This window comes from Stomoxys calcitrans, chromosome 4 (assembly GCF_963082655.1).
Source record: "Stomoxys calcitrans chromosome 4, idStoCalc2.1, whole genome shotgun sequence".
Lineage (NCBI taxonomy): Eukaryota > Metazoa > Arthropoda > Insecta > Diptera > Muscidae > Stomoxys > Stomoxys calcitrans.
Genome location: NC_081555.1, coordinates 90,525,573 through 90,541,376, shown reverse-complemented (window position 1 = coordinate 90,541,376; position 15,804 = coordinate 90,525,573). Strand labels below are relative to the sequence as shown.

The 15,804-nt window shown below is 38.8% G+C and overlaps 1 protein-coding gene across 1 annotated transcript; it reads left to right on the top strand.

Moving 5' to 3' along the window:
* Positions 1-4,661: 4,661 nt before the first annotated feature.
* Positions 4,662-5,401, top strand: LOC106082882 (uncharacterized). The gene is made up of 2 exons (XM_013245623.2): positions 4,662-4,715; positions 4,779-5,401. Exons 1-2 carry the CDS (start codon positions 4,682-4,684, stop codon positions 5,372-5,374), a joined length of 630 nt encoding a protein of 209 aa, XP_013101077.2. The 5' UTR covers positions 4,662-4,681; the 3' UTR covers positions 5,375-5,401.
* The last annotated feature ends 10,403 nt before the right edge of the window (positions 5,402-15,804 follow it).

Sequence of the window (15,804 nt, the reverse complement as noted above, 5' to 3'; positions counted from 1 at the left end):
TTATATGGGAGCTATACTAGGTTATAGACCGACTTGGACGGTACTTGGCACAGTTGTAGGAAGTCATTACGGAACACCACATGGAAGTCATAATAGAAAACTATGTGCAAAATTTAAGCCAAATCGGACAAAAATTGTGGCTTTTAAGGGTGCAAAAAGTCAAATCGGAAGATCGGTTTATATGTGGAGCTATATCAGGTTTTAGACCGATTTTGGCCTCACTTGGCACAGTTGTTGGAAGTCATAACAAAACTCTACATGCAAAATGTTAGCCAAATCAATTCGGGAGATCGGTATATGGTAGCTATATCAGGCTATAGACGGATTTGAACCGTACTTGACACAGTTATTGGAAGCCATTAAAAAACAAAACGTGCAGAATTGCAGCCAAATCGGACAAAAATTGTGGCTTCCAGGGACTCACGAAGTGAAATCGGGAGATCGGTTTATATAAGAGCTATATCACGTTATAGACCGATTTGGACCGTACTTAACACAGTTGTTAGAACTCATAACAGAACACCACATGCAAAATTTCAGCCAAATCGGACAAAAATTGCGGCTTATAAGAGTTCAAGAAGCCAAATCGGGAGATCGGGTTATATGGGAGCTATATCAGGTTACATACCGATTTGAACCGTACTTGGCAAAGTTGTTAGAAGCCATAACAGAACATCACATGCAAAATTTCAGGGAAACCGTGGGCTTCCAAGGGCTCAAAAAGGCAAATCGGGAGATCGGTTTATATGGGAACTACATCCAAATTTAAACCGATATGGCCCATTTGCAATCCCCAACGACCTACATCAATTAGTAATATTGGGTTGTCCACAAAGTAATTGTGGATTTTTTTAAAGAAAGTAAATGCATTTTTAATAAAACTTAGAATGAACTTTAATCAAATATACTTTTTTTACACTTTTTTTTTCTAAAGCAAGCTAAAAGTAACAGCTGATAACTGACAGAAGAAAGAATGCAATTACAGAGTCACAAGCTGTGAAAAAATTTGTCAACGCCGACTATATGAAAAATCCGCAATTACTTTTTGGGCAACCCAATATATGTGCAAAATTTCATGCGGCTAGCTTTATGCGTTCGACTGCCATCGTAATTTCGACAGATGGACGGACGGACATGGCTAGATCGAATCCGAATATCGAGACGATCCAGAATATATATATATATACTTATAGGGTCTCAGATCAATATTTCGAGGTGTTACAAACGGAATGACTAGATTAGTATACCCCCATCCTACGGTGGTGGGTATACAAATTGAGTATCAAAATCTGGGGTGGGGTGCCTGGGAGGGCCGCCCACCGCCAAACCCTACCAAACGGATTTATAGACCAACCACTACAATATGGGAATCAAATTAAAGGTATTTGAGAGTGGAAAACGAAGCCGATATCCAATTGTGGGACAAAGTGTTTCTTGGATCACGCCGCCCCCAAAAAAACCCTCAAATCGGACATATTTAGCGACCAAGGCAATATGGATCTTAAATGAAAGAAACTTGGGAGTAGAGAAAGAAACTGATTTTCACTTTTGGGACCAAGTCTCTGGGGGTCCATCACACCTAAGAAGGACTATTACTGACCATTGCTATGTGGGGTTTATATAAGAGGTATTTGAGTGTACAAAAATCCACAGGAAAATTGGAATACATTTTCAACTGAAAGAAGGCAGAAATTTCCAAATTAAGAGTACTCCCCTCCAACATAGCATTATCGGGCGCAGCAGAGTGGGCCGGGCTCAGCCAGATTTATATATAAAATTCAATTTGTGTTTGTTTGTTTGTCGGTTTGTTTGTTTGTTCCGTATAGACTCAAAAACGGCTGAACCGATTACCTTGAAATTTTCACAGATTGTGTAGGTTGGTCTGGAAGGATACATAGGCTATATAATTTGTTGATATCGGAAGGGGGGTGGACCCTCCCCCTTACCCCAAAAGTACTACCCAAAAACAAAAGTGGACCGATCGGGACAATATGGGATTCAAATGAAAGGTATTCAAGAGTAGAGTATGAATTTCATAATAAATGTAGGGTCCAAGTACCTGGGGGGCCGCCCCAGCCCCAAAACCCCTTAAAATAGGTTTATTTGACGATCATGACTATGTGGGACTCAAATAAAAGGTATTCAGGAGTAGATTACGAATATGGTCAGGAAGTATGAATAGGCTTTTAATTTATTGATAACGGAAAAGGTCGAACCTTCCACCGTTACCCCAAAAACACCACCCAAAACCAAAAGTGGACCGATAAGGTTTATATGGGTATCAAATGAAAAGTATGCGGGAGTAGATAACGAATCTGGCATACAAATTCATGTCGAAGTATAGGGGGTCACCCCCACAAAAACGCCCAAAATGGGCACAATAGCCAATCACGGATATATGGGACTCGGTTTGTTTGTTCCGTATTGACTGAAAAACGGCAGAACCGATTTTCTTGAAATTTTCGCATATTGTGTAGGTTAGTATGGAAGGAAACATATGCTATATAAATTTTTCGGTATATGAAGGGGGACGGACCGTCCCCCTTATGCCAAAAACACAACCTAAAATCAAAAGTGGACCGATCGGGACTATATAGGTATCAAATGAAAGGTATTGGAGAGTAGAATACGAATATGGTATTAAAATTTTGAGTTTAAGTACCCATCGGTCTGCCCCAACTCCAAAACTGCTCCAAACAGACATTTTGGACGTTCATTTTAATATGGGGCTCAAATGAAAGGTATTCGGGAGTAGATTTCAAATCTGGCATACAAAATGCCAGATTGAAGTATGGTGGTTAGGGGGAGAGGCCATCGTAGCGCAAGTCCGCTTATAACGCTGAACGCCTGGGTTCAAATCCTGGCGAGACCATCAGAAAACATTTTCAGCGGTGGTTTTCCCCCTTCTAATGCTGGCAACACTTGTGAGGTACTATGCCATGTAAAATTCTCTCCAAAGAGGTGTCGCACTGCGGCCCGCCTTTCGGACTCTGCTATGAAAAGGAAACCCTTCATCATTCAGCTTAAACTTGAATCGGACTGCAACTCATTGATATGTGAGAAGTTTGCCCCAGTTCCTTAGTGCAATGTTCATGGGCAAAATTTGCATTTGTATTTTTATATAGGGGGTCATGCCACCCCTCATTATGGCTATAAGATACTCGGCTTAACCGTTTTTCTTAACAGTTTCATAGATTGTGAACGTTTGTCTGGAAGGAAACATAGGCTATATAATTTTCAAATATCGGGTGGAGGCGGACCCTCCCCTTTACCGCAAAAACGCCACCCATATCCGAAAGTGGACTGATGGGCACAACAAGGATATCAAATGAAAGGTATTGAAGACCAGAACACGAATATGGTATTAAAATTTGGGTTTTTTGGGTTTAGCGTCTACCCAGTCTAGGTGGCACTTTTTCTCATAATGGGTTATTTGACCCATTATGACAATATGGGACTCAAATGAAAGCTATTTGAGAATAGAAAACGATTATGATATCCAAATTTTATAGCCAAGTGTTTTGGGGTATGCCCTAAAGCGCCCCCTAAACTGAACTTCATTTACATTGGGAATAAGGAACAAATTTCATATCTATTTTCAGTAAAATGTGCCGGTGGCCGCCCCAGCCCCATAACACCCTCCAAACTTTTCATATTTACCGGCCATGGCAATATGGGGCTCAAATTAAAGGAATTTGGAAGTGCAGCACGAATTTGATATCCATATTTGAGGCGAAATGTCTGAGGTGCCATTCCTCCTCAAATGAGAACATTACCACCAGGAACCGAGAAGGTTCAAATTCTCTCAACGAGTGCTTTTCGACTCAAGTTTAAACTCAATGATAAGGGACTATTTTTATAGCCTAGTCGGAACGGCGTGCCACAGTGCATCACCTCTTTGGGGAACATTTTTTAAATGACCATGCGTGGCATTGTACCTCGCAAATGTCGCCAACATTAAGAGGGGATAAACACCGCTTTGTTCGATGTTTTCGCCAGGATTCAAACGCGTTCAGGGTCATAGGCTGCAAATGGCACTAATTCGATATCCGCATTCAGGGCGAAGTGTCCCCACCCAAAAAGGATATTAGAGAGTTAAAGAAGGCGCAGCGGAGCGGGCCCGATTCGGCTAGGAGATTTATAAAATTCAATATCTACTCTAACTTTGTGCTAACCAAAAAAAAATTCATTCCGATTAATTTGAAAATTTTGGAGTCTGGCAAAGTGTTTCAGGAATCTGCTCATATAGTAACAACGTTTTATAGCCATTAGAAATTATTTGAAAGAAGTTAATCGAAATATGTTTTTTCTTGCACAAAATTCCCCAAATTTTATATTATGCTAAATTAATAAATTAATTGGGAGTACTTTGTTACTTGTATTCTTCAGATGTCAAAACAAATACAATAGTCGTTAGAAAATATATTATACTCCAAACACCTGAACACATGTTTGCCCGTCTGGGACAATTCACCATTGGTCTATTGTTGACAATTTAAAAATTGATCCGATGTCTGTGCGCCAACAAGAGCATTTTTGAAGAAAAAGTTAAAAGCAAGACAACCAAATTTTTAAATATTTATTTAGGGTATTCGTGTACAGATTTTTTGAATTAATAAACCTATATAAAGCAGGACCCTGACAAATCATCATTTTAGTAAAAAAAATCGTTCAATCAGATATGGCAAAATTCAACATCAATTTGGCATACAGTGGTAAGCTTTATTTGAGATAATCAACCAAGCAAAAGAATTTCAATTAATTACCAAATATTTCAGCTTTGCTCTGCGTTGCTGTCGCTGTAAATTTGGCACAGGCTCTCAATGATGGATATGATTTGGCGGTCATCAACGGTTATCTCAATGCCTATGAAAAACAAGTTTTGACCATGAACTGCATGGAAAGAAGTTGTGATCCTTTGGCTCTTCAGAAAATAGTTGAAATCGAGAATGAAGTGGAAAAAGATTTAAAAGCTAGATCAACATTATTCGAAACTCACGAAATCGAATCGGTAAAGGTTCTCCGAGCAATTGAAGCCACAGTTGGGAAAATGTTACTTGCCGTGCCCGAATGCCATGACCTGTCGTACTCTTGCCCAAGTAAATCCGGTGCAATTCAAACAGAACCAAATTTCCTTAGCGAATACTCAACGATTACACATGATATTATCAAATACGGAAGAAGCTGCGTCAATTTGAACAACGTACAAGAAGCCATTAAAATCTTGGGCGATGCTGTCGAATATGTTGAACAAGAAAATCCCAATGAACCCGGCAATTACTTCCAAAGAGCTATGCCTGCTCGTCGCTTTATTGCAAATGAATATAGCAAATTGTGCAAAGGCAACCCTTGGGTAAGGCACCCAATTTATTAAATGAAAAATGAGCTATTGATATGCTATTCAGATAACCAAGAAAATTATAAAAAAAGGAAAGGAGTCTACTGAATTTGAATTTTTTTACGTATATATATTTTATTAATTAAAATCTATTAAATATGTACAGGGTTATGAGAATTTATTTAAAAGTATGAGATCTTGTAAAAAAAAACGTAAGTACCATAACAAGTTAAGGGAAAGTAGTGCCAAACAAGTAAAAAGGCGTTAAGTTCGGCAGGGGCGAACTTTGGATACCCACCACCTCGGGTGTATATGTAAGCCACCCATCGCCAAAATCCGGTGAAATATGTATAACTTATGCCGCATAACAGCTATAAACTGATCTGAACCTTATACGACACGGATGTCGAGAACCCTAACATAAGTCACTGTGTCAAATTTCAGTGAAAATGGAATATAAATGCGCCTTTAATGGGGCCAAGACTTTAAATCGAGATATCGATCTATATGGCAGCTATATCCAAATCTGAACCAAATTTAAAAAGAATGTCAAAGGTTCAACACAACTTGCTGTCCCAAATTTCGGCGACATCGGACAATAAATGCGCCTTTTATGGGACCAAGACTATAAATCAAGATATCGGTCTATATGGCAGCTATATCCAAATCTGAACCGATCTGAGCCAAATTGAAGAAGGATGTCGAAGGGCCTAACATAACTCATTGTCTCAAATTTTGGCGACATCGGACAATAATCGCGCCTTTTATGGGCCAAAAACCTTAAATCGAGAAATCGGTCTATATGGCAGCTATATCCAAATCTGAACCGATCTGAGCCAAATTGAAGAAGGATGTCGAAGGGCCTAATATAACTCACTGTCCCAAATTTCGGCGACATCGGACAATAAATGCGCCTTTTATGGGCTAAAACCTTAAATCTAGAGATCGGTCTATATAGCAGCTATATCCAAATCTGAACCGATCTGAGCCAAATTGAAGAAGAATGTCGAAGGTCCCAACACAACTTACTGTCCCAAATTTCGGCAAAATCGGAGAAAAAATTCGCCTTTTATGGGCCAAAACCTTAAATCGAGAAATCGGTCTATATGGCAGCTATATCCAAATCTGAACCGATCTGAGCCAAATTGAAAAAGGATGTCGAAGGGCCTAACATAATTCATAGTCTCAAATTTCGGCGACATGGGACAATAAATGCGCCTTTTACGGGCTAAAACCTTAAATCGAGGGATCGGTCTATATGGCAGCTATATCCAAATCTGAACCGATCTGAACCAAATTGAAGAAGTATGTGGAGTGGCTCACTGTCCCAAATTTCAGCAAAATTGGGTAAAAAATGTGGTTTTATAGGCCTAAGACCCTAAATCGGCGGATCGGTCTATATGGGGGCTATATCAAGATATAGTCCGATATAGCCCATCTTCGAACTTAACCTGTTTATGGACAAAAAAAAAAAGAATCTGTGCAAAGTTTCAGCTCAATATCTCTATTTTAAAGACTGTAGCGTGATTTCAACATACAATCGGACGGACATGACTAGATCGTCTTAGAATTTTACGACGATCCGAAATATATATACTTTGTAGGGTCGGAAATTGATATTTCGATGTGTTGCAAACGGAATGGATAAATGAATATACCCCCTATTCTATGGTGGTGGGTAGAACAAAACTCAGAACTGACATGTAAGCCGTCCAAGACAACATGGCACACTTAAAGTCTCATGAAGTTAAGAACGCTTCCTAAAGTCATATTAGCTACTTAGTATCTCAGCCCGCCAAAGATCGTCCAAACGGAAAGTTAGACCGACGGAGGCAAAACGGGACTCAAATGGAAGAACTATGAGAGTTAAATACAAATCTGAAAATGTGCCAAGACCTTCTCAATCAGACACGAAGGTTGACCCGGCCAAGATGCGACAAAATAAGGAGACTGTGAGAGTAGAGTACAAATCATATATTCAAATTTGATCCAGGTGGAATCTGATGGACTTTAAATATATGACACGTACGCTTCACATATATTTTAAGAGACATGTCCATTAATTTTAGAAGCCACTATGATACAATGAGTTAAAAACAAAACAAGTAAGAGCGTGCTAAGTTCGGCCGGGTCGAATCTTATATACCCTCCACCATGGATCGCATGTGTCGAGTTCTTTGCGGCAAACAAAGAATAATGAATATGGACGGAGGAGGAAGAGTAGCTATACCATGTTATAGTCCGATTCGAGGCTCAAGAAGCAAGATTGGGAGATCGGTTTAAATGGGAGCTGCGTCAAGCTATAGATCGATTTAGACCATATTGCACACATATATTAAAGGCCATGGGAGAAGCCATTGTACAAAATCTGTGCCAAATCGGATGAGAATTGCGCTCTCTAGAGGCTCAAGAACTCTAGATCCCAGATCGGTTCATATGGCAGCTATATCAGGGTATGGATCGATTTGGACCATACTACACATAAATGTTGGAAGTGATACCAGAACACTATGTGCAAAATGTCAGTCAAATCGGACGAGAATTGCGCTCTCTAGAGGCTCAAGAAGTCAAGACCCAAGATCGGTTTATATGGCAGCTATATCAGGTTATAGACCGATTTGAACCATACTTAGCACAGTTGATGGATATCATATTAAAACACGTCGCGCAAAATTTCAGTCAAATCGGGCGAGAATTGCGCTCTCTAGAGGCTCAAGAAGTCAAGACCCAAGATCGGTTTATATGGCAGCTATGTCAGGTTATGAACAGATTTGAACCATACCAGGCAGAGATGTTGGATATCATAACAAAATACTTCGTGCAAAAATTCATTCAAATCGGATAAGAATTGCGCACTCTAGAGGCTCAAGAAGTCAAGACCCAAGATCGATTTATAAGGCAGCAATACCAGGTTATATACCGATTTGAACAATACTCAGCACAGTTGTTGGATATCATAACAAAACACTATGTGCAAAATTTCATTCCAATCGGATAAGAATTGCGCCCTCGAGAGGCTCAAGAAGTCAAGACCCCAGATAGGTTTATATGGCAGATTTATCAGATTATGGACCGATAGGAACCATACTTGGCACAGTTGTTGGATATCATAACAGAACACGTCGTGCCAAATTTCATTCTAATCGAAAAAGAATTGCGCACTCTAGAGGCTCAAGAAGTCAAGACCCAAGATCGGTTTATATGACAGCTATATAAGGTTATGGACCGATTTGAACCATGCTTCGCACAGTTGTTGCAAGTGATATCTAAACACTCTGTGTAAAATTTCAGTCTAATCGGATGAGAATTCCGCCTTCTAAAAGCTCAAGAAGTCAAGACCCAAGATCGGTTTATATGGCAGCTATATCAGGTTATGAAGAGATTTGAACCATACCTGGCAGAGTTGTTTGCGTGTTTTCGACAGACAGACGGACGGACATGGCTAGTTCGACTTAAAATGTTACGACGATCAAGAATATACGTACTTTATGGGGCCTTAGACGCATATTTCGAGGTCTTACAAACAGAATGACGAAATTAGTATACCCCTATCCTATGGTGAAGGGTATAAAAAAGCATAAGAAACTAGCATAAATCATATGTCTCATTTATTTGTTACAGATGTTACAAAAAAGATAAGCTTTCAACAATTTCAACTTTGGTTAGAAAAACAAAACCCCCACTAGAGGGGAGACTCAAGACTTAGGCACGCACATAACCCTCGAAAACAATTGGGCTCGCAATTCGGCAACCAATTATGGCCTAAACTTACATAGTGTAATGTTATATATTGTTGTGGATTTTCTTCAAAAAAAAAAAAGATATTTATAATAATAATGTCAACAAATAAACATTTTTCTTGTGTGCAAGATAACAAAAATTACATGTGTGTAATTGTAGCATTCACATGTGTTTAGGTAATTTGTTACTAATTCATATTTCATATCGGGCCATAGACGGGATTTAAACACACCAAAGTGATTTCATGTGTGCAACAAGTGGCCACTTATGTGCCATTTTCATTATGGGACACACTTAACACGGGAAAATAAGCAAAAGATAATAGCATTGTTGTATATATTGCAGCATATTTTAGTTGTTTGCAACATTCGTGACAGCTCTGTTTTATTCGCATAAATTTGAAAAAAAAACCTAAATTTCATTCAACAGATAATAGAGCAACATAAGACATTTCGAATAAATTATGAAAATGATATGAAGTCTAATACCGACGAATTTACTTTTGTTATTTAGTTCATCTAAATATGGAAGCTGACGAAAATTACTGTGATAATTAAAATTTTAACGTAACTAAAATTTAAGAATTTTATTTTTGAAAATTACAATTTAGCGATATTTTTTACAAAAAAAAAAAATATATGTATCTCGGAATATGTCCTAACTATTACGCAAAAAGTTTGAAGCTTTTCAGAAGAAGGCTCAAAATGAACTCCAAAGACCCAACAGCTGCCATGGTGCCATCAGGCCATAGCATGTTGTCCTCCACTACTTAAGGTGTGTAGTAGAGAATAATTCTTCAAGCACTCAACCGGAAGTCGGACTAACACATGGGAGAATGCGCAGAGGGATGCGCAGAGGGATGCGCAAAGGGATGCGCAGAGGGATGCGCAAAGGGATGCGCAGAGGGATGCGCAGTTCGTACTCAGCCCTTAAGTAAAAGTTGGTTTCAGATTCAGTCAGCAACAGTGTCAATTAAACAGCGAAATCGAAAGACAGCGGGATGACGGCAGTAGTGAGCGAAGGCTTTGCTAAGCTTACAAGAAGGCCGAGAAGGCAATCCGGGCCATGACGAAGGGGACTGAGGAGTAAGCACCGGCAGCACAATCGGGCGAAAGTGCAACAAGATGCTGTAATAGATAGAACTGACATTCCCAGCACTTCTTAGGAAGCTGGAAAGAGAATCAGGTATATCGAACAGCATTACATTGCTAAAACGCTGTAAAAGAAACAAGTAAAAAGACATTAAGTTTGGCCGGGCCGAGCTTTAAATACCCACCACCTCGGGCCCCCATAGCAAATTGCAAATTTTGCCCCTGAACATTCCACTAAGGAACAGGGACAAACTTCTCACATACCAATGAGTGCAGTCCGATTCAGGTTTAATCTCAATGATGAGGGGCCTCCTTTTTATAGCCGAGTCCGAACGGCGTGCCGCAGTGCGACACCTCTTTGGAGAGAAGTTTTCCATGGCATAGTACCTCACAAATGTTGCCAGCATCAGGAGGGGAAAACCACAGCTGAAAATTTTTTCTGATGGTCTCGACAGGATTCGAACCCAGGCGTTCAGCGTCATAGGCGGACATGCTGAACTTTGCGCTACGGTGCCCTCCACCATAGCTGCTTTATCGAAATATGGTCCGATTTGAAACAAATTCGACACGGATATTGAGAGGTCTAATAAGTACAAGTCATTGTTAAATTTTGTAGACCAAAATATTGGTCTTTTTGGTAGCCATTTTCCAACTATAGACCGATCAGTACCATATTAAGGGCGGATATCGTAAGCCGCAAAAAAACTCACTGTTCCAAATTTCAGCGAAATCGGGTAATAAATAAAGCTTTTATGGGCTATAGTCCCCTTATCGGCGGATCGGTCTATATGGCAGCTATATCTAAATATAGTCCGTTTTGAACCATATTTAGGTCGAATGTTGGGAGGTCTTAACCTACTCACTGTTCAAAATTTCAACAAAATCGGGTAATAAATGAAACTTTTATGGGCTACAGTCCCCTTATTGGCAGATCGGTCTATATGACAGCTGTATCTAAATATGGTCCGATCTGTACCATATTTGGGTCAAATGTCGGGAAGCTTAAAATAACCCACAGTTTTAAATTTTAGCGTATTGGGGTAACAAAACAACAAAGCTTTTATGGGCTTCAGACCCTTTATCGGGAGATCGGACTATATGGCACCTATATCTGAATATAATCCGATCTGAACCATATTTAGATCGGATGTTGGGAGGTCTTAACCTACTTACTGTTTCAAATTTCAGCGAAATCGGGTAATAAATAAAGCTTTTATGGCCTTCAGACCCTTTATCGGGAGATCGGTCTATATGACAGCTGTAGCTAAATATGGTCCGATCTGTACCATATTTGGGTCAAATGTCGGGAGGATTAAAATAACCCACTATTTTAAATTTCAACAAAATTGGGTAAAAAATAAAGCTTTTATTGGCTTCAGACCCCTTATCGGGAGATCGGTCTATATGACAACTGTATCTAAATATGGTCCGATTTGTACCATATTTAGGTCAAATGTCGGGAGGCTTAAAATAACCCACAGTTTTAAATTGCAGAGAAATCAGGTAATAAATAAAGCTTTCATGGGTTTCAGACCCTCTATCGGCAGTTCGGTCTATATGCTAGCTATATCTAAATATAGTCCGATCTGAACCATATTTAGGCCAGCTGTTGGGAGGCCTAAAACAACTCACCATTTCAAATTTCAACAAAATCGGATGAAAAATAATGTTTTTATAGGCATTAGACCCTTAATCGGCAGATCGGTCTATATGGCAGCTATATCCAAATATGGTCCGATATGGCCCGTTCAAGAACATAACCAGCGTGCATCAAAAACACGTATCTGTACCAAATTTCAGGTCAATATCTCAATTTTGAAGGCTTAGAGAGATAACAACAGACGGACGGACAGATGGTCAGGCACACGGACATCGTTGGTTGGCCTCAAAATTTTACGACGATTCAAATTATATATACTTTGTAGGGTCGGAAATTGATATTTCGAGGTGTTGCAAACGGAATGACTAAATCACTATACACCCTATCTCACGGTGGTGGTGTTCACATTATTCATCAATTAATGATTTTGACTGTTTAGATAAATCTGTTTGGTGCCTGACAACATTTATTTTCTTATTTTCATACATTTTCCAAAAGTTGGAAAAAAATCAATTAGTCTCCAAGGCAGACTCTTGTCGGTATACTCGTATGTGTGACAATTTAATCCAATTTTTGTCACATTTTATCTCTAACATAATGCAACAAGAAGTACCATTTGAATTTTTGTGGTTTTATATTAATCTGCGCCATGTGGCTTCAGATTACAAATGACCAATTTTTTAGCAAATCATTCAATAAGTTGTATAAAATGTGCATAAAATTATAAAAATTTGTATTCAAGTTGTTGTTTATCTTGGCTATGATGTCAATTTGTCAACTTAGAGTAAATCAGGCTAAACAACAATGGCTAATGGGCATAACAACGCATGGCTATTGGCAATTCATCTTGCCACAGCGACGAAAGATATTCATTCAGATTTTATTGAAACTATGTTACATTTCAATAAAAATTACATAAATATTTCTTGGCAAAATAATAGATTGCAGTAAAAATTGCTTCGTATTCGAAAACTTAAATAGTGTAGAAATGCTGTAAGAATTTACATCGTTCGAAAGGGCCTTTGAACCATCTGGCAATGAATCTTTCCTATGACACTAACATTGAAATAAATAGAGCTTAGTTTTTTTAATTAGAACGAAAAGTGGTTATTGCACCATGGACAACGACAGCCCAACTAAGGAGCTTCAGCAAGATTTTTCTCTAATCTCCAATTAGTGATATCCTATTCAAGTTTTAGCTCAGTGATAGATTAGTGACCTGTTTTTTATGCCGATTCAAAACGGGGTGTCACATAGCGACACTACGGAGATTGTGCAATGCGAAATTCTAACAAAAACCAGTAAGGAAAGGCAAAAGTCGGGCGGTGCCGACTTTATAATACCCTACACCTACCCTATAGAAAAAAGAGGGGGCTACATCTGATTCTGAACCAATTTTGATGGACATCGGATGTAACCGAGCAAATCAAATATGTTCAAAATGTAATAACTACGGTTGACAAATGACAACAAATTACACAAAATCTGACGAACGTATATATGGGAGCTATATCTAAATCTGAACCGATTTCGACCAAACTTTATGGATATTGCGAAAATCGTCAAGGAAACCGTTATACAACATTTTGGGAAGATTGGTCAATAAATGTGCTTGCAGTGGGTTTAGGAGTGAAAATCGGGCGTTATATATATATGAGACCTATATCAAAATCGGAACCGATTTCTATGAAATTCACCAGTAATATCGAGAGTCATAAGAAAATCCTTCCTACCAAATTTCCACAGAATCGGTTAACAAATGCCCGTTTTATTACTGCAAATCGGACGAACTATATATGGGAGCTATATCCAAATCTGAATCGATTTTTATGAAATTCACCAGTAACATTGAGAGTCGTAAGGGAATCCTTTCCGTCAAACTTCGAGAGAATTGGTTAACAGATGACCATGTTATTGCTGTATTACTGCAAATCGGACGAACATATATATGGGAGCTATATCCAACCGATTTCTATGAGATTTACCAGTAATATCGAGAGTCATAAGAAAAACCCTCCAGTCAAATTTCCAGAGAATCGGTTAACAACTGACCATTTTATTGCTGTATAACTGCAAATCGGACGAACATATATATGGAAGCTATATCTAAATCTGAATCGATTTCTATGAGATTTACCAGTTATATCGAGAGTCATAAGAAAAACCCTCCTGTCAAATTCCCAGAGAATCGGTTAACAACTGACCATTTTATTGATGTATAACTGCAAATCGGACGAACATATATATGGGAGATATAACTAAATCTGAATCGATTTCTATGAAATTCACCAGCAATATCGACAGTCATAAGAAAATCCCTCCTGACAAATTTCCAGAAAATCGGTTAACAAATGACAATTTTATTGCATTATTACTGTAAATCGGACGAACATATATATGGGAGCTATATCCAAATCTGAACCGCTTTTTTCCAAGAAACTAATACTCACTTTCGGAACCAAGTTTCTGGGAGTTCATCCCCACCCCAAAACTCCCCCAAACAGGACATATTTACTGACCATGGCTGTATGGGGCTCATATAAAAGGTATTTGAGAGTAGAACAGGAATCTGATATACAAATGTGGGAGCAAGAGGTTGAGGGGCCGTTTGGATCCAAGTGTTTGGAGAATGCCTCATCCCATAAACCTCCCTTAAACCAATGGCAATATGTGGTTCAAATAAATGATATTTGAGAGTAGAGCACGATGATGATATTTTTTCAGGACTAAGTGTTTGAGGGATCACACCACTCCGCAAAACAACACCAAATCGGAGATATTTACCGACCGTGGCAATATAGGGCTCAAATAAAAGGTATTAGGGAGTATAGCTCAAAAGTAATCAAAAATTTAACGATAATGACAATATGGGGCTCAAATAAAAAGTATTTAAGATTAGAAAACAAATTTGATATCCAATTTTGGGCTAAGTGTTTGAAGAACGCCTCATCACACAAACTCCCCTTAAACCAATGGTAATGTGGGGCTCAAACTAAAGATATTCGGCAGAAGAGCACGAAATTCCTGTACGCATCAAAATACAAAAGCTGCGTTGGCTAGGTCATGTTGTCAGAATGGATGAAGAAGCTCCAGCAAAAAAGTCCTTTGCAGGCAAACACGGTGGTACACACAAACCGGGAAGACCAAAAGCCCGATGGAAAGATCAAGTGGTGGGAGACATCTCGAAACTTGGTGTCAGAGATTTCAGAATGAGCGCAGAAGATCGAGGTGCTTGAAACGCTATTCTACGTTCGGCTAGTGGAACAAATATTCTATCATAGCCAATTAAAGTGAATAAAGTATAAAGTAAATGAAGCGGCAGCGGAGCGGGACGCTTTAGCTATTGTAGTTTTCTCTAAAAACAACATTTCCTAAAAATTTTTTTAAGGTAGAATTTTCCTTAAAAAAAAAATTCCAAGAATTTTTTTCTTAGAACAAAACTTCTATGACATTTCCTCTGAAGACAAAATTTTCATGAATTTTTTTCTAAAGACAATATTTCAAGGAAATGTTTTCTAAAGAAAAAATTTCTTACAGACCAAATCTCCATGAAAATACAAAATTTCCTAAAAATCTTTTCAAAGACATTTGCATAGAATGCAAAATAATAAATTTTTGTTTTTATACCCTCCACCACATAGGATGGGGGTATACTAATTTCGTCATTCTATTTGTAACTCCTCGAAATATTCGTCTCAGACCCTATAAAGTATATATATTCTTGACCGTCCGTCCGTCCGTCCGTCTGTCCGTCCGTCCGTCCGTCCGTCTGTCCGTCTGTCCGTCCGTCTGTCCGTCCGTCCGTCCGTTCGTCCATCCATCCGTCCGTCAGTCCATCGAAAGCACGCTAAACCTCGAAGGAATAAAAGAAGCCTCTTAAAATTTTTGCACAAATACTTTTTATAGGTGTAGGTCGGTTGGGATTGTAAATGGGCCATATCGGTCCATGTTTTAATATAGCTGCCAAATAAACCAATCTTGGGTCTTGACTTCTTGAGCCTCTAGAGGACGCAAGTTTAGTCCAATTAGACTGA

What these genes read in the sequence shown, in the direction of transcription:
- LOC106082882 (XM_013245623.2), top strand. Translation starts at nt 4,682, where the DNA reads ATGGCAAAATTCAACATCAATTTGGCATACAGTG. An exon ending in CATCAATTTGGCATACAGTG is followed by an intron (nt 4,716 to 4,778) that starts GTAAGCTTTATT and finishes CAAATATTTCAG; the next exon opens with CTTTGCTCTGCGTTGCTGTC.